Here is a 20,720-nt window from a genome sequence, read left to right as displayed (position 1 = left end):
GTGCCCCTTTGCACAGGGCCCACAACCTAAAAAATTTGTTTGATTTAAAAGGCTCAATTTAAAGATGGCACACTATTGGTAATCGCAAAGGGCCCTTATCTACTAATGCCTTCAGCCAGCAATTGCCAAGCTATTGTTTGATTTAAATATGATTTCTATTTTTAAATTGCAAAGGGTATACCTTCTTCCTATAGTCCTTCACTCTCTAGTAATCTACATCGTAATTCACGCAATTAGACTCGGTTTACTGCTTTTATCTTCCTCAATCTCTCCACCAAATTTCACGCAAGCTATTGATTTTAATTTTTGAACTCTATCTATTGCTAGTGCTAGCTGCTACATCTTTTTCTTAAAGCATTGACTAATCAAGCAATCCTTCCATTTATTGCTACATTACTCAGATAAGCTTTCTTAGTCGCGTATGTTTTACTTTGAGAAGTATGTTTTAAATTTTTGTGTTGAATTTACTTATTTTAATCGACTGTTTTAAATTTTTGTGTTGAATTTACTTATTTTAATCGATGAATTATGTCTTAATTTTCCGTGTTAAATTTACTTAGTTTAATGGACTGAATTTTGTCTTTAATTATGTTTTGAAGGTTAATTTTGTTTGAATGGACATGACGTGACTTCGATATTGGAGAAAAGTAATCAGATGATTGATATGAACTTCATCTCTCGAGATTATATCAATGCATTTGGAACTCTAATTTAATTGTTTAATGATTGTAATCTTCTATGAGTTTATAGATAATGGCCAATAATACTATTTGTTTATAGATATGAAGAAAAAAAAATTGAATCTTTTGGTGTTTAAAAAAGATATTTGTTATGTAGAATATATATATATATATATATATATATATATATGGCCAAATGCATTTTAGAATAGGGTCTCATAAGTCTCCAAGACGATCCTGGAAAACACCAAGTTGATAGCAGCTTTTGAATATTCATTGGCAATCTACTAAATCTCGCCCAGGGCATGGTGACATTCCCGTTTGGTACATTGAAACCCCCCCCCCCCCCCCCAAAAAAAAATCCAATTGGCAATTTTCTTTATTCACTTCTTACTTGTAATTTTTTTTTGAACATCGACCTAACTTGTAATTTTCGAGAATAAGGAAGCTCTTCCTTTTTTGTCAGAAAGAGAAGAGAATATAAGAAAAATAGATTACTCGACATTTAGGTCAATCTTAACTGAAATTAGAGATAATCTAGTTAAAAATATAACAAAAATAAATAATATTGCTGCCTTAGTTTGAATGTTTGATGGTATGTCGTACGCGGAAAAAGGGAGTGGGAAAAGGAGAGAAGTGGAAGTGAACATCACTAATGGGCTCCTTAGAATATATATGATAAGGGTCATTAATCATGTAGTTGGCGCCAACAGAATATTCAAATTCTGTTAGTCTGTTATGCCTGTTGTAGATTTCTGTTATGAATAAGTTGAGAGTTGTAGCTATAAAAGGTTGTAATGATGACTTGTAATGATTTGTCAATCATTAAATGAAAATCCCAATCTCTCTCTCTATCTCTCTCTATATTTCTCTGATATTCTTTTCTCTCTCTTCTCCTCTATTCTATCAATCTATTCTTCTATTCTGTTACGTATGCCATTTTTAAAGGTGAGCTTGAGCTCCCTTAACATTGGTATCAGAGCATAACCTGATCAAATCTTGATCAATTTTTGTAAAAATCTGATCTAAAGAATCTCTGTGAGATTCCGAATTCATACACATAAAAATTGTTTCCATCTGAGCTATATATCAGACGCAAATTAACACCCTATTTTTGCGAAAATTGAACAATAATTCAAAAGAATTCTATTCATTCTGGCTCCTCACACTCGAAAAACTGTAGCCATGGAAGATCAACTGAGGATGTTAGAGCAGAAAATTCAAGATCAGTCACAAAAATATGATGATCAATCGGTACAGATTCAGGATCAAACAAAGAAGATAGATGATCTGATGAATGTCATAATGGAGATGAAGGATAAATTGAATGAATCTTCTACAGAAGGTTCAAGATCAGGAGTCAATAAGGAGGTTAACTCACCTAAACCCCTCGGGTATAATCCTAAACTTTCCTTCCCTAAGTTTGATGGTACTAGCTGTAGAACATGGGTGAAGAAATGTAGTAAGTACTTCAAACTATGCAAAATCAGTGATGAATAAAAGGTTGATTTAGCAGCATTAAACATGACTGGTAAAGCAGAAAAGTGGATTATTAGTTACTTGTCTTCTAGGAGGAATGTTGACTGGCCTGAGTTTGTTATGGACTTGTCAGCCAGATTCAAGGATGAAAGAGGAGTTAATTCTGTCGAAAAATTTAACAAACTTGAACAAACTGACACTATTGAATCATATTTGGATGAATTTAAAGAGTTAAAATATTAAATCACTATTGATATGGTATTGGGGGTACAATGGTTGGCTACTTTGGGACCCATTTGCTGGGATTTTAAAGAGTTACTAATGCAGTTTGACTTGCAAGGACAACAGTTTGTGTTGCAAGGTGTACATCCCCAAAAAGTTAAAATGTTAAATGGAGCTCCTTCTGTTAAAATGCTCACTAATGCTGTGGAGTTATGTCTTCTTCAAGTTAGAGATGTGGCATTTATGGAGATCCAAGCTGCTGTTCAATCTGAAACTCCACCATGCCCTCCTGAAATTGAGACTTTGAAACTTCAGTATCAAGATCTCTTTGCAGATCCTGACACACTGCCTCCCCACAGGGGTGTGTTTGACCATACTATTCCCCTTGAACCTGGAGCTAGGCCTGTGAATATAAGACCCTATAGATATCCCCTTAAACAAAGGGATATCATTGAACAACTTGTTCAAGAAATGTTGGAAAGAGGAATTATACAGAATAGTTCTTCTCCCTTTGCTTCTCCTGTGGTATTAGTTGGGAAAAAGGATGGCACCTGGAGGCTTTGTGTGGATTATAGGGAGCTTAATAGCAAGACTATTAAGAACAAGTTCCCAATTCCTGTGGTAGATGAGCTAGCTGGTGCCACTATCTTTAGTAAGCTGGATCTCAGGGCAGGTTACCACCAACTGAGGGTCCATGACCAAGATGTCTACAAAACTGCATTCAAGACTCATTCAGGCCATTTTGAATTCTTGGTCATGCCCTTTGGGTTGACCAATACCCCAGCTTCATTTCAAGGGTGGATGTATAGTGTCTTCAAGCCACTATTAAGGAAATGTGTTTTGGTTTTTTTTGATGATATCTTAGTCTATAGCAAGACTAGGGATGCTCATTGGTCTCATCTGGCTCAGGTTTTTGATTTGATGAGGGAAAATTTGATGTTTGCCAAAGCCACTAAGTGTAGCTTTGCTATGGATAAGGTAGAATACCTTGGACATTACATTCCAGCCAAAGGAGTGGAGACAGATCCTCACAAAGTCTCAGCAGTGGACAGTTGGCCAACTCCCACTACAGTCAAGGAATTGAGAAGTTTCCTAGGCCTTGCAGGCTATTACAGGAAATTTGTTAAACATTATTCCTTGATTAGTAAACCTTTGACTGATTTACTCAAGAAAGGTGCATTTGAATGGTCTGAAGCAGCTCACAAATCTTTTGTCACCCTTAAACAAGCCCTTGTGACTGCTCCTGTATTGGGTGTCCCTGATTTTGACAAGGAGTTTGTGGTAGAAACTGATGCTTCTAAGAATGGAATAGGAGCAGTGCTAATGCAAGCAAATCATCCATTGGCCTTCATTAGCAGGGCTTTAGGGCCTAGGTGGCAGAAGTTATCAGTTTATGAAAAAGAGCTTCTAGCTATTGTATTTGCAGTGCAAAAATGGGAACAATACCTTATGGGTACCTATTTTGTGATCAAAACTGATCAGAAAAGTTTAAAGTGGCTTTTACGGCAAAAAGTATCTACCCCATTTCAGCAATTCTGGTTATCTAAGTTGATGGGGTTTGATTATGAGATTCAGTATAAAAGTGGGAAAGAGAACATAGCTGCTGATGCTCTTTCAAGGGTTCAGGGAGCTGAACTTTTGACTATGGTTGTGTCTGCTCTCTCCTCTGATTTGACTGAGCTACTTAAGGCTAGTTATGCCTTGGATGATCATCTTATGGAGCTCATCACTCAACTGCAGCAAGTGCCTTCAGTAGGGCACTATACTTTCAGTGTGGGTCTCTTGAAGAGAAAGGGAAAGTTAGTAGTTGGCCCTGATGTCAATTTAAAGCATAAAGTGATTCACTGGTTGCATGCTGCACCTGAGAGTGGGCATTCAGGCAGGGACATGACTATTAAAAGAGTTAAAAGCCTTTTTTATTGGAAGGGCCTCACTAAGGCAGTTAGAGAATTTGTAAGGCAATGTCCAGTTTGTCAGGCCTCCAAGTATGACACTGCTGCTTCACCTGGCTTGCTTCAACCTCTGCCTATACCTGAAGCTGTGTGGATTGATATTTCTATGGATTTCATAACAGGACTGCCCAAATCTGGTGGGTTTGAGGTTATTTTTGTGGTAGTAGATAGACTGAGCAAATACAGCCACTTTATGGCTTTAGCCCATCCTTTCACTGCTCTACAGGTGGCACAATCTTACCTTGACAATGTTTTTAAGCTTCATGGGTGGCCTAGAAGCATTGTGAGTGATAGGGATCCAATCTTTCTTAGCAATTTTTGGACAGGGCTCTTTAGTTTGCATGGCACTGAATTCTTGTTGTCCTCAGCCTACCATCCTCAGACAGATGGACAAACTGAGGTTATCAATAGGTGTCTTGAGACTTACCTAAGATGTATGTGTGGTGAGCAGCCCAAGTCTTGGCATGCCTGGCTACCACTAGCTGAGTGGTGGTACAATACCCATTTTCACTCAGCCACCCAACTTACACCATATGAAGTTGTTTATGGGCAACCACCCCCACTTCATTTGCCTTATTTGCCTGGAGATTCTGATGTGGAAGCTGTGGATAGAAGTCTTCAAAAAAGGGAGGAGATGATTGCTGTACTTAGATTCCATTTAATGCGTGCCCAAACAAGAATGAAACAGCAAGCTGACAAAGGCAGATCTGATAGGGTCTTTCAAGACGGTGATTGGGTTTGGCTTAAGCTGCAGCCTTATAGGCAACACTCAGTGGCTAGTAGAGCCAATCAGAAGCTAGCTCCAAGGTTCTATGGTCCCTTTCAAATTATTGTTGCTATTGGAGCTGTTGCTTATAAGCTTCAGCTTCCTGCTGAGGCCAAGATACATGATGTTTTTCATGTATCTCAGCTCAAGTCATTTCATGGCACACTCCCAGTAGCCACCCACATTCCTTTGTGGCTCCAAGGGCATGATGTTTCTCAGGATCCTCAACCATTGGCTATTCTTGACACAAAGGTGGTTAAATTCCAGAATCATGCTCAGGTACAGTATTTGGTCCAGTGGGAGAATTCTGCACCTACAGATGCGACTTGGGTAGCTGCTACAACTCTGGAGGCTAAGTTTCCTACCTTCATGGCTTCTCATAACTTGGGGTCAAGTTCTTCTTAAGGGAAGAGGAATGATAAGGGTCATTAATCATGTAGTTGGCGCCAACAGAATATTCAAATTCTGTTAGTCTGTTATGCCTGTTGTAGATTTCTGTTATGAATAAGTTGAGAGTTGTAGCTATAAAAGGTTGTAATGATGACTTGTAATGATTTGTCAATCATTAAATGAAAATCCCAATCTCTCTCTCTATCTCTCTCTATATTTCTCTGATATTCTTTTCTCTCTCTTCTCCTCTATTCTATCAATCTATTCTTCTATTCTGTTACGTCTGCCATTTTTAAAGGTGAGCTTGAGCTCCCTTAACAATATATGCACACGAAGCTTCTTGGTTGTTTGTATACCTCTCGAAATAGGCTGTTGATGTGGGCATATGTCAGACGATCTATTACAATAATTTGTGCGGTCAAAAATGAGCTTTACAAATGTGAAAATTCATAAATGTGAAAAAAAAAATATATAGATGCAGTATGTCTTAGTACGTAGCCATGGGAATATCTTAGTCCTTAGACAAACCAGTATCAATACTGCTTAAATAAATAGCTTCACGCTGCAATTGACGGACGCTAACCTAGTGATTTACATTCAACACCGTTACACCAACCAAAATACAATCCAACCATCCTCCCTATGCGGGCCTCAAAAAAATACATGCTATAGTACCTTCGTTTTCCCCCCAGGTAGATGCAAATGGCAGTGTCAAAGATTTTGCTCACTTCGCTGACATGAGTCCTTCAATTAAACTCAATATTTCACTACGCATCTTTGACACATTCCACGGCGTTACCTGCTCCTTCACATCAGAAAACCAAATATGTTCCTCATCATCACCAGGATCGCTATTTGCATACCAACTGCATATAACACTTGCAATGGCAGTAACAAACAGTCCACAATCGTAGCCATTTTGTTGTTGTGGTGATGACTGATCCTCCAGATATCGGACATCTGAGTCTAAGTTGCCCATGAAGCTTTTGATAGCTTTATAAAGCTTTTTGGAAAACGGACAGTTCAATCCCCGAAAGCTATCATGATGAACAAACACTTTAGCAGTTCTATAAAATAGAAGTAAACTCCAATGACTTCCTGCCTCAGCTATCATTGGATCGTCGTTGTTGTTGACCGGAAATATAACCAGGTCTTTAGCAGGTAGATTTAGGGGTTCGACGAAAGATTTCAAAGTTTCTTCATCTGAACAATTCTGCAACCAGAAAGCAATTGAAGGTGGAACTAGAAAGATGTTATCAGAGGGATAGCGTGAAGATAGATAACTTAAGTAGAACTCAATTATACGGTCATTGAGAAAATGAGGTCCACTAAGGATGTCTAAGTCAGAGCGTCGAAGCACAACGTCATTGTAGCTAAGGATCATATCATCTCCGGTAGATCTCCCCATTGTATGAATTGGTACAAAATTCCTGCAGTACAAAAAGCATTTAGACAGATTAGCTCTTGTAATTTCCATGTTAAAAACAAGTTTCACATATAATAGTAGCTAGCAACAAAGAAATGGAAATGCACCAATTGAACAAATCAGATTACACAGTGATATACTCTAGCAAATACCACTAACAATGAAGGTAATGTGTATCACATGTAGACCTGACCCAAATGCGAGTCTCTCTAAGCTTTGTTTAGGTCAAGAAGATGTGGCTCTTCTTGGATTTTCAATTGCATCACTTGATTATATGAATGAAGGTCCAAGTGTGATTAGGTAGCAAATTAGGGTTAATTGTGCTGATTATAACCTCTTGTAATAGCTCATTAAATGAGCATGAGAAGAGGCATGTTTTAAGGGAGTTTGTAACTCCTTTGTGCCTGTTCACATATGGACAGTTTCAAGGAGATTTTTGGTTGTCCTTTTGCTGTTCTCATTCCTTATATAAGGAGAGCTAATGATATGAGAAAATCAGTTTTTTGATTTGATAAAAACCTTGTGTTTTAGCCCTTAAACTTCAAGTATGTCTCAAGTTCAAGAGTTCCTTATTACTTTGAGTGTGTCTTGAGTAATAAGCTTAGGAGAGGTTGATTGGGTCTTGCCTCTAGCCTAAAACCCCAAAACATTGAGTTTGTCCTTCTGTTTTGGCATTATCCCTTGGTTCGAGTGACTTTGAGTTGAATTATGAGTGTTCTTGGTTCATTGAGTTTAGATTCATCATCCAATACTTTGGAAGGTGTTTTTAGAATCACATCATCTGGAATCAGATCTTTGGTGAAGAAATACATAAAGAAAGCCGCGTTTTGCAGAAGAAACAGATTTGCCAGAATTCATTCAGTTTTTCAGTCGACTTTGAAGGATTATTTCTCAGTCTTCAGGAGTCCAAATTGGTTGATTCTTTTTTTGACTCTGCATAACTTTTTTTCTAGAAAACTCACAGAATTGGTCAAATTTTTGTGAATTTTTTCAATATTAAACTGGGCTCGCTTTTCGCAACTGCGCTAGAACGGAGCAAAACCAGCATGAAGAACTTGAAACAAAGATTACTCCTTCATCCGGAAAGCTTTTCAAGAGTTTCTTTTTTTTATTCTGCTTGAAATTTCCTAAATTTTATAATTAGTAAGCCTTTGAGAGTCTCAAGGCCATTTGTATTTTCATTTTATTGTTCAACGTTACGGCAGTTTTACCCATTGTAATTGTAATAGCCTAGTATCATAGTGAAAGAAAATGGCTGGGGTGCGGAAGTTGCTGTAATGATACAATTAATCATCCAAAAACTTGAAAATTTAGAGAAGAAAACGGAAGAAAATGAGGCCACTAGATAACAAGAAAGCACTTGAATGGATACTAAGTGGGAAGAAATTTTCTTTGAAACTTGAATGGTTGATGGTGCAAGATGTTCAGAATGTCATGGTTATGGGCATACATACCATATATGTCCATATAAATTTAGGATTTCCTTGAAAAAATATGAACTCAGGAAAATGAAGTTAGAAAAGAAAAAACAATTTCGATGTTGCTCTTGAAAAGAAAGAAATAATTCAAGACTTTAAAGTAGAACAAGGGAAAGAAAAATGTTTTCATGAGCTTGCTTTTAAAGGAACATATTTTCCAAAAGAGATCTCTTATCAGCTCTTATGATGTCACAGATTTTGACCCTTTGAAGAAGATTTTCCCGAGGAAGGTTCTAGTATTGGTGGTGAAAGTCTCACAAGTTCAAACATGGTTGCTTCAATGTATACAAGTGATGGTAGAAAAGTTAAATTCTTGCCTTTACCTCCCAAAGTTGCTCAAAAAGAAAAGGAGAAAAGCAGCTATTTTGTAATTTATGATGAAAATGAGAAGATAGTGGAAAAGACTGGAGGAAATTCTTTGGTTATGAAAGCCAAAGATGAGTATGGTATTACTTGTAATAAATCATCTCCTTTGAATGAGTTGTTAGGAGATACAAAGAAGTAATTCACAATGGACATGCCCAAATGCATCTCTACTATAAAAGACATTGAGCACGACATTGACTTGTTTGCTTTGATTCAACAAGAACCAATGACCAACAAAGCTTTATGTAGGTATGACAGAGGAAAGTAACAACTGAGAGAAGCTGAAATTAGTGATGACTTAGTCTTTTCCAAAACAGATTCAAAGAGTATCTACCATCCAATGAGAATTAGGGAGAGAGATAAGTATAAAACGCTTGTCAAAATAAAACAAAGGTTGTATGAGTGTATCGTGATGCTACTAGCCTCCTTCTATAAGAGGTTCAACAAGCACTCCTCTAATTTCAAGAGTCAATTCACCGAACTGTTAAAGAAAGGTAAGGGAGGTTGTAACTCATTTGTGGCTTTTCACATATGGACAGTTTCATGGAGATTTTTGGTTGTCTTTTTGCTGCTCTTATTCCTTATATAAGGAGAGGAAATGATATGAGAAAATCAGCTTTGTGATTTGATAAAAAAAAACTGTGTTTTTAGCCCTTAAAGTTTGAGTGTGTCTCAAGTTCAAGAGTTCCTTATTATTTTGAGTGTGTTCTTGAGTAATAAGCTCAGAAGAGGTTGAGTGGGTCTTGCCTGTGACCTAAAACCCCAAAACATTAAGTTTGTCCTTGTGCTTTGGCACTATCCCTTGGTTCGAGTGACTTTGAGTTGAAATCTGAGTGTTCTTGGTTCATTGAGTTTAGATTAACCACCCAATACTTTAGAGGATATTTTTAGACTCTCATCAAGACCTCTACACATATATTACAGCAATATAATAAAGCAAGAAAAAATGATCTGGCTTTGGGCTCTGTTTAATTGGATTTAAAACAATTTCAATAGAAAATGATATTTTAAAAATAATACTAATTTCCAGGAGAAACACAATTGTGAATTACTTTTGCTTTATATGGTTCCTCACAATGAACATTAGAAAAAATCTTTATTTTGTCTAATTCTCGATTCTAAGACTAGTCATTGCGTTTATCTTTGCCTTTATAGGTTCGATATTCCATATTACTATTATTAATTTATAAATATAAAGCTGCATCCTTGCAACGGTCAATAAAACCCTTCGATCTAATCCACCAATGGATGCATTACAAAAATAGATTAATTGATGTCAATTAATCTATTCTTTTCGATGATTAACCAATTCCTTAAAATATAAAGTAAGGGATTCCCCCAAACCTCTTCTATATTTAGAACCCCAGAAAAGCACTTTTAAGATTTCTCGTCTACTATTCGAGTTGAATTCGAAGAGTATTCTCCTATTCTTCCAGAATTTTTCATGAATTACTAGATATAAACAAACTTGTCTGATAATCATCAATTTCGAGACTGAAGCCAATACAGTTAGAGAGAGAATCTGTATATTATTTGTATTTGAATTTTTTTCTAAATAAATAACAAAAAGAAAGAAATTCTCTAGTACTTTACTTCAATATCAACTGGAATTGCCTTGCTGTGTCACAAGGAGTAAGAAGAACGAAAATGGAGGGGAGAGGATGCGTGGGAGAAGAGAATTAGGAAGGTAAGGAAATGAAGGAAAATGTGCAGTCCTTCCTTAAGAAAGGAAAATGCTTTCTACACTTGGGAGAACTATATTCCACCATGAACAAACCAAAAAGAGCAAATGGAAAAACCACTTCCCCTTCCACCAAGCTTGACAGTCTATCAACTCTTGTAGTAGATAGTCCATGGATGAAAGGTGATTTATATAATCTGGTCGCATAAATCTCAAAAGTTGTCATGTTACGCTTATGCCTTTCAAGTCCAGCAAAGCGATGCATCAAACATCCCAAACAACAAAGTAATCTATTGCCAATATCCAACTTATTAACTTTTTCAGGTTTTTGAATAAATCCAGTAATCATTAATAGTTCTAGAGTATGTTCAAGGGTTCCTTTTCTTATTACCTTTTTCAGCCACACTACAGATCTACAGCTAACACTGCCATAAAGAAAAAAAGGAGGCCAGCTTATTACTTCTGTCCTTTCCTTGCTCCTATAATTTCCATCATCCAAACTCCAAATGCCCACAGATCTCAACAAAACACTTTGTATTTTGATGGCAGCTGCCTAAGCTCTTTCAATGTCTAAGTCCTAGTTTCAAGATCTCATCTACTTACTCACTATCCTCACTCGCTCATCATTGGCAGCTGATCTGTGACTTGCAGGAACTTACTCAAAGGACCACACATTATGCCACCAGAAAGTTTTACCTCTTCTTACATCTTCGGTCTGCTCTTCATCTCTTTGTACTGATAATGCTCTAACAGATTCAGACACTGGTCTAACCACTGCAATTTCATGAGTATTCAGAAACTCTAGTGGATTTTAATTTCCTTTATTTTTTCTTTTTCTCTATTGCATGTTTCTTTTTCTTTCATTTGACATTAGCTTCCCTTTTAGTTGGGTTTCCTATAGAAAAATGGGTTCAAGCTCATATCAATGCCTTGTGATGTTCATTTGATTAATTACACCTTTTGATTGCTCCTTGAACTTTCAAGATTCTAGCTTTTTCCGTTGCTACTCTATTTGCAATTTTATAGATGTATATGTTAGCTTTCAGGAAATGCCCAATTTCTCACTTCGTCCCGCTACATAGATAATGAACGATATCAAAGCAATACAGTGATATTTAATACACTCTTCCAACATTTGTATCAGTGTCTCCTACCATATACTTCCAGAAGGCAAGATATTTTACTTTATCTGGTCGCAAAAATCTATAAGTTGTCATCCCCAACCTTATGCGTTAGAGTCAAGCAAAGCAATGCACCCAAACATCCCAGCAAAAGTAACTGAATGGCAGTATCCTACTCATTAATTCCTTCAGCAATTCAAATAAATCTATTCACCATTAAATCCTTCCAAGGTAACTAAACCATTAAAACCACGTATTATACAGTCACTACTACAACAGCAATGCCTTCTGTTTTCAGAAGTACTTCATTCCATAAGAACGATCGAACATATTGTGCACTCTAAGCATATCACCGACTGTTTGAAGATTCCATTTGATCTGGCATTTAGAAGGTAACTTAAGGGTTAAGGCAATACTAACATTGAGGCCTCGTTCACTTCATCGTATTTTTACATAACTGAAACTATTTTCACATATCAAAACTGATGTTTGCTGATCTCTAGTGTATTTTTCGTATGCAGTTCACTGTTTTTCATTTATTACAACTGATTTACTTATTAAAATTAACATTATTCTTTTAAGGTGAAGCGAACAGGGCCTAATGAAGCATAATTTCACTTGGTTGACATTAAGTCTTGTGAACTCGTGACAGATTTAAGCCTAACCAGTAAATCGAATTCGGCAAATTATGACACTAATTCTCATACTCATATCAGAAATAAGCTAAAAACCCACCCCTTAAAACCGAAAGGATCTACTTGTGGGGTTAAGAACACTACAGTGACCTAAACTACGCGTAAAGTTAGTGTTGAAGACCTAAACTATTGAATTTTATCGTTAACAACCTGCAAAGCAATAACACAGTTAAAAAGCTTCTAGGAATTGAAATCTTTTACCACATTGCACTGTAAATTAATTAAAAATGCCCCAAAACCTTGTTTTTTTTATCTGAGCTCGCATAGTAATGAATAGAAACGAAAATTTCTTAATCAAATACTCAATGCTAAACTACAAACTTTGAATCTTATAAAATTACTCTTAAACAAACCTTCAATTTTTTTGGAATAGTCGAAAAAGTCCTTCAATTGCTTTCAAGTAACTTGAATCGATGCTGGAAATCGAACTTATTTGATAAAAAAAAAAAAAAAACTGGTATGAAATCTGAAATAGGTGTAGAGAGAGATGGAATTTCCCTTGTAATGATTGGAACTTGGAGAGTTAGGTTACAAACCGGGATTGATGTTCTTTTCTTTTTTATTTCTTCTTTTTTCTTTTCCCTTTTTTCTTTTTTCGAATTTTTTCCTTGAAAAATGCAAAAAAGGGGATTAATTCCCAAAATGTGCCCCAAAAAAATTTATTTCCCTGCGTACCGTCCACGTAGGACGGCACGCGAAAAAAAGTTTTTTTTTTGTTTTAGCGCAGGTAAACCGCTACTCCAAGTAGCGGTTTCCTTCAAACAAAACCGCTACTCAGAGTAGCGGTTCATTTACATAAATCGCTACTCCAAGTAGCGGTTTTGGTGACTGAACCGCTACTCAGAGTAGCGGTTTTGTTTCCCGGTTCCAACACACAAGTAAACCGCTACTCTGAGTAGCGGTTTTGTTGCCATAACCGCTACTCTGAGTAGCGGTTTTGTTGCCATAACACAACTCACTGCACTGTTTCCACATAACTGGCCAAGTGCCAGAAACGCAAAAAAATCCAGCAATCCCAAACAAGTATCCAACCTGCAATTCCAGCAATTCCAAACAATTATCCAACCTCCAATTTCAACATTATCCAACCTGCAATTCCAGCACCAAATTCCATTCAACAACACCAACTTCATCCACACATTAATCACCAATCACCAAGTTCATCCACATTCAAATTTATGCAAAAAAATTTAGTTACGAGTTAGATTGAGAAAATATGTCAATCACAAACAAAGTTTAAAATGTAACATAATGTTAACTAACTACATAAACAATAAATGAAACTGCTAAAACCCTCTCTTCTTCTTTTGTGAAGGTGTAGATGACTAGGTGTGGTCTCATGAGACTCTGCAATGGCATCAAGAGAAGGGGAGTAGTGTCAGAACGTCGTCGATAGGCCCTCTGACTGACTGGAGGTGAAAGCAAAGCTGTGTGTAGATATATGGGCAGCAGACGTAGAAGATGTAGAAGTCGATGTATATCCAGCAGAAGTAGGCACGCCCTGTACGATGTGGCCATGTCCAGCTCGGCCAACAGCATCAACACACAGTCCCCTCATAGTCTGCAATGTCTGGCATACAACTACGCACCATATCTGGAGGCAATGACTCAGAAGCCTCTAGTACAGTACCGCACCTATGAGCAATATCAGATAAAGTATGTGCCTGAATAGAAAGAAAAAATACATATTATATAGTGTATAAATAAATAAAAGTGCAACTAAAAATCATGAACTTACCAGTACTATATCTGCAGACGCAGGCTGATAATGTGTGAAGGTGGTCGCCTCGATGGATTCGTCAGGCGTAACCTCGTGATGCGACGAAACCATATCATATACTCTCAAAGGCATGAGTACGACCACTAAAAGGAGTGCCCTGAACTATGTGTCCCTCGCGCTCATCCCAATGTGCAATGTAAGGTCGATGTCTGAGCGGATAGTTCTTGTTCTTCGACCTCCGATCTATGGCATGAAGGGTTGTGCTCGTATCAAAGGTGCGGAATCGTCGCTCGAATCCAAACTGGCGCATAACTCGACCAGGGAAATGGAACTCTACAATGTCGAAACAGATAAGTGGGGCCATGTGCGCCATACATGTCGATCAGCTCGACATATAGCAGGTAACAACGCCAGTCTCGCATCAGTATATGGCTGCCAAGTCATCTACAAAAAAAGAATCTTACAAATATTAGGCAAAGAAGAAGTCTACCAATGTATATAAGTTAGGCAAGTACGACCTATGTACCTGCTCGTCCGTCTGATGGTCAAGTGCATCCCTGTAGTAAGGAAGCCCACCTGCTGTGGGACCTAGTGATGTGTACTCGAAGCCAACTGAAAAGAAATAACGTTATTATCCATGAGAAAATAAAACTAAATAATGCCAACAAATGTGAGACATTGAATATTACCTGACAGCTAAGGGGTCAACCCCGGAACATGCTGGGAGCCTAAAATAGGAACGGCCTCGTCAAACTGTGGAGGTGGGTCCCGCACCCTCGAAATCCGAGGTCTGCCAATGTGTATGTGCTCCCATGCCCAAATTTGTAACAACAACACAGGGCCACCTAACTCCCTCGCACCCCTTTGTGATGCCCGACATAGCTGCCGACACAGGTATGCAAGGGTCGCACTACCCCAACTATATGTCCCTGCTACGTCGAGATCAGCTAAAAGTGGGAGATAAAGAACCTGGACTGCATCTCCACTCTTGTCGCAAAAAGAATGGACCCCATCAAGCAAGAATGTAAGCCCGGCAAATCGCTGTACGTCACCTCATCAGCATCATTCGGCAACAAGAAAAAATGTTGCCGAAGCCATGTCAATCTCAAAGACGAACCCTGGAGAACTTTGGGCTCGTTCTCCGGTGTGTTGGGCCAAATCCCTAACAACTCGAAAACTAATGCAGCCCAGTTACCCTCGCCTCGACCAGTAACAGGTGCCCCGTGCACTCTAAGTCCAAGGATAACAGCGACATCCTCCAAAGTAATCGTCGCCTCCCCAACAGTCAAATGAAATGTATGGGTCTCCTGCCTCCATCGCTCCACTAATGCCGTCAGAAGTGGTCTATCAATCTCCAAACCTCCCCCTACCAAACGATGTATGCCGAGAAAACCAGCACGCTCGACATACCGAAGAACCCTCTCGTGAATCTCCCAGTCAAGATAGAGACTTGATGATGCAACCGACACGATAATACCGTGTCCGCTACTCCCCTCCAGACATCCTCACTCCGATGCTGGTCCTGGAGGGTGAGAACGCTGCGATCAGTGGGGCCGGGAAAGATGGATTGCGCCATCAGACCTAATAAGAAAAAAAACATATACCGGTTAGTAACACAATGAGACTATGAAAATAATATAAATTTATGAAATTTAAAAAATATGAAAACATTTACCCAGATGTTCCTTCACCGTTCTTATTAGGACATCTTTGCTTATTGTGTCCTGAAACCTTACAAATGCTACATTTTATTTGCCAGACCTATCAGCTGCATCCATTTCATTTTGTATTCGAGTGGACCGTGGACGTCCAGCTCCACGTTTTAGCCTCTCATCAGCTATAATTCTCGGACCATCATATGGAGAACAATTATGCATATCAGCACAGGCTTGAAAAAGGACATATAAGTAGATCGATACGAGCTAGTCAGAAAGAAGCGTCCACAAAACCACTATATGACAAGCTCCGGTGACGACATACCGCAAGGACATGAGAACACGGCAACTTATATATTATGACTTTCTCACATGTACATGTCTTCTGCATTAAGTTAACCGTGTGTTTCTTTCCACCTTTCCCTGCAATACGGTCTCCACGACCAGTAGTGACCTCAAATAGCCCTCGTTCATAATCAAACACAATCACCTCATGAGCACCTGCCTTCTCCATGTTCTTTTCAATGATGGTAGTCGCCTTCGGGCTATAATCATGGCCTTCCTCAAGTCTTTTTCTACCAATTCTCTCCTTGTAGCAAAATAAGAATTGACACGATAAAATGTCATTCTTACCAAAGCAGTGATCGGAAGACATCTTGCCCTTTTAGGACACCATTAAACACTTCAGACATGTTGGTGGTTTGCACACCATATCTACACCCACCATCATGATGTAGAGACCATAGATGAAGGGGAATGTCCAACAGATATCTAGCTGCCTCGACATTAATGGAGCCAATTCGATCCATATAGTACAAAAACTTCCTTTTCTGCCTAGCATATGCAGCTTTTCCGAATAGTTCTTGATGGCAGCATTCTTATACTTCGAATTCAAGTTCGAAGCAAGATGACGCACACAAAAGCGGTGATGTGCATATGGTTCTTCCCATCCACTAGGCTCTTCATAGCTGCAAGGATACCCCTATGACGATCAGAGATGACACACAAATCCTTTCTATCTGTGACGGAACGTCTAATGCAAGCTAAAAACCAAGACCAGTCCTCCGTGCTTTCTTCCTCCACAACAGCAAAGGCAAGTGGGAATAGCTGGAAATTAGCATCTGTTCCCATAGCAATCAATAATTTGCCTTTGTATTTCCCGTACAAGTGAGTACCATCTATAGTGATAAGAGGCCGACAATGACGGAATCCGGAAATGGAGGGTTTAAAGGCCCAGAAGACCCTCCTAAAGATGTGCGTAGTAGGATCTTGTGTTGGGATCGTACTCCAGTAAACGACAGTGCCTCGATTGGACTCTTTCAAGGCTTGCAAGTACCTCGGTAACTCTTGATACGACTTATCCCAATCACCAAAAAATATTGCCTTTTGTTTTGCTAACCAAGCTCTCTTATATGTTATTGAAAATTGATATTGGTTCTTCACAAAAGTAAGGATGGACTGAACTTTGAATGAAGGATCAGTCCTAATGAAATCCTCGATAAGATCAGCAACGAAATCTGATGAAATGAGAGGATGGTCTCCACATGTTATGTCTCCTAAACAATTGCTTGCATGTGGACCAACATATCGTACAATTTTGAATGAGAACGACTTAGTCATGATTGCACGCAACCTCCATGGACAGTGACACACTTCCTTTCTGCACATTCAATGACATACTTTGTGGGCTCTGACTCTAACACCCGAAACATCTGGTTTCTAGAGATCGACCATGCTTTCACAAAATTCTTTAATTGCTGCAATGAGGCAACTCTTGTCCTATCTCAAATTCAGAAGCCACAGTCAATGAACCAGTGCAATTCCAAGTCATCCATGAATCTATTAACCTTTGATCAACTTCGTCAACTCTAAGCCAATCTTGTGAAGGAACACCAGCCTTTATTGCCTTGTCAGCTAATTCTCTTGCATCATCATCCTCATCCCTATCAGAATCCACATGCTCCTCCTCGTTTCCCAAAAAATCAACATCATTTTGATGTAGAGTGTCAAGATGGAATGTGGATGGTATGTGGGGAGACGAACAGGAGAAATAAACTCATTCATGTGCTGATTACATAATGTGGGTCTGACAACATGCTAGTAAATGATTCAAATTGCATATTAGGAGCTGATGTCGGTACCTCCATGCTATCCCTAAAGTCCATTGAAGGTACATAACCCACATTACTTTGCACATTTATTCCTTGGGAACTTGTTCAATGTACACCTCCATTGCCATGGCTGACGTTTGTGTCACTGAAAGCCACATAGCACTCAGTGACTCGTCATCCTCTAGTGCAATTGGCACATATTTTCCCGGCATCGGATATCTCATAAACAATTTCAGTTCCACATACATACGATCACATCCAACAACGTCATATACCCTATTCAGAATCTCTTGAAACATCATACCGGAATTGATGAACAAAAACTTTTTCCTTCCACCTTTATACACAATATCAACATCATTTTGAGATAATTCACCATTCCAATAAAGGTATAGAGGATATTTAGGTTGTTCCATATTCTACATACAAAAAACATAATGGTTAAGTTATTCTTATTCTACACATTCAAACAATATGAGCACCATTCTTCACCTATACTAGTAGCATTTGCAACCTAAACACAACAATTCATGCAAAATTAACCATCACAAAATGCTCAACACCATTTTTAACCAACCAACATAAACAATATATCACCTTCCAATTCATGCAAAATCAACCATCACAATATGCTAAATTTTTAACCAACCAATATCAACAACTAGATTATACTAATCAAACTAAACAATTTCCATCTAACAACAGTTACAAACCTAAAATACATCAACAAATATAGCATGCTAAGCAAATTAAATTAAAAAAAAAAACAAAAATTGAAAACTCACAAAAAATCAGTTGGTGGTGGTGCTCCTGGCGTCAGTTGCGCGCCGGTGGTGGTGAGAGGGTGTCAGTTGCATTGTCGGTCGGCGCGGTGAACTCCGGTGAGGTGCGGTGTGCGCCGGTGTGAGGTGTCGACCGTCGGGTTAAGAGAGAGAGGGAGAAGAGAGTTTGAGAGAAAGATTTTCGATTGTGCGAAATTGGAGGGGTTAGGGTTTGATTTGGGGATTTCAGTAAACCGCTACTCTGAGTAGCGGTTTTCTTTAATGAACCGCTACTCGGAGTAGCGGTTTACAGGAGCGGGTTCAAATCCTAGTAAACTGTTACTCGGAATAGCGATCAATATATATGAACTGCTACTCCAACTAGCGGTTAATTTCAAACTTAACCGCTACTTGGAGTAGCGGTTTCTATGCATTAACTGCTACTTCGAGTAGCGGTTTAGCTGAAAAGAAAAAAAAAATTCTCGCGTGCCGTCCTACGTGGACGGTACGCAGGGAATTTATTTTTTTTGGGGCACATTTTGGGAATTAATACCCGTTTTTGCATTATTGAAGGAAAAAATTCTTCTTTTTTCCGTATCCCTTTCTTAAAAGAATAAAAGATTTTTTAATAGAAATAATCCCACCCTTGATTGATCTTCTCGAAACAGTCTCTCCTTTTCAAAATTTGGAAATAATTTAACCTTTAAGTTGTATTTTCCAAAATGTGTTGTTACATGTTGGTAACCTGTAATTGCAAGTTTTATTTCCTAACTAGTTAATAGGCCCGGACTATGCCCCGATTAAGAAAAAAAAATCATTTATTAATATAATACTTTATGATAATAACACTAAATGCAACTTAGCCAGTTAGCCTAGTGGTAAAAACTTTAGAATATGTACATGAATTACATGAACTAAAACTCTCTAGAGAGAGCGCCACGTGGCACAGTTTCTTGTTTTCGCACACCTTTTAATATATTTGTATAGATTACATGATTCATAACAAATTTCGCCATTTAAAATTAAATTTTTAATTAAACATAAAGATGTAATTATAATTATATAACTAAAAAATATTTACATCTCCTCCCCTCCCTTCTCCCCCTTCCCCACCACCCCACCCCATCACCACGGCACCACCCCGTTTTTTGACCGGTCAAATATGGTAATAGGTTAAAGTGACCTGTTTTGTGTAGACACACCTTAAAGGTTGGATTATTTTCAATTTCATGAAAGGTGGGATTGTTTTGAGAAGATCGGCCAAAGGTAGTCCCATCAAAAAATCCAAGAATAATAAATTGATAGTTTTCAAAGAAATTTTAATCTTTAATTTTTAGTTAACCTAATACTTTCTCAATTTTGTTGCAATACTTAACATCTAAAGAATATCAAAAATGAAATTCTTCTTATAGAAAATCTGTCACAATAGCCTCGAGGTTACAGATACAAATTTCAAACAGGAAATCCTTCCTTGACCTTATGTGGGTTATATGTATGATGAAACTATATACCACCTTTTCTGTTATTGCAATACCCCAGTCGACTTGTGGACCTTACCCCAGGTCAAACATACACTAGATTACCACTTTTCCAAAGCCTCGTTGCTTGCAACATCTCAAAAATAGAAAATACTAGATTTTGAAACTCGTGCAATGCATAGTCTTTTTTTTAATGTAATAGCATTATATTTATCTCATAGTTGTCTGATAATAAATAAGATAAATTATGTATTTATGGATATATACATAATATATATATATATATATATTATAGTGATATAATTATATTCTTAATTAATGATCAAATGCAAATTTCAAGCCTTATTCAATTATAATGAGATTGTGTATTTGTTTGTAGTATATAGCAAAAGTCAAAATACTCAATTATATTATTGATTTTTCGATAGTTTATTGAAAAACAAACAATAATTTCTCTTAATAAGTCTATAACTCCTATATTCTTATCATAATTCGTAGAGTTCTTCTTATTATATGAAAAGTAAAACATTCATCTAATTTTTTTTTAGTTGTAAGCATGCTAAAATGGTGTAAAGATTATATTTATCCAAACAATATAGTAAAAAAAATATACTTAATTTATATTGTATAATCTTTTTAGGATGTCCATTAAAAATTAAACTTTAACTTTTTCACCAACAAATTTGTACTCCTTCTTTTACTTGTTATATTTACCATTAATGGATGTGTTTTTTTACTT

The 20,720-nt window shown here is 37.7% G+C and overlaps 1 protein-coding gene across 1 annotated transcript; it reads right to left on the bottom strand.

The window, feature by feature from the left end:
* Positions 1-5,941: 5,941 nt before the first annotated feature.
* Positions 5,942-12,835, bottom strand: LOC104903107 (NEDD8-specific protease 1). The gene is made up of 2 exons (XM_010691093.4): positions 12,610-12,835; positions 5,942-6,919 (listed from the first exon to the last, which is right to left on the bottom strand). Exon 2 carries the CDS (start codon positions 6,895-6,897, stop codon positions 6,214-6,216), a length of 684 nt encoding a protein of 227 aa, XP_010689395.2. The 5' UTR covers positions 6,898-6,919; positions 12,610-12,835; the 3' UTR covers positions 5,942-6,213.
* Between the last annotated feature and the right edge of the window lie 7,885 nt (positions 12,836-20,720).

The sequence above is a fragment of the Beta vulgaris genome, chromosome 9 (genome assembly GCF_026745355.1).
Source record: "Beta vulgaris subsp. vulgaris cultivar EL10 chromosome 9, EL10.2, whole genome shotgun sequence".
In the NCBI taxonomy this organism is placed as follows: domain Eukaryota; kingdom Viridiplantae; phylum Streptophyta; class Magnoliopsida; order Caryophyllales; family Amaranthaceae; genus Beta; species Beta vulgaris.
This window is presented reverse-complemented; position numbering and strand designations above follow the sequence as displayed.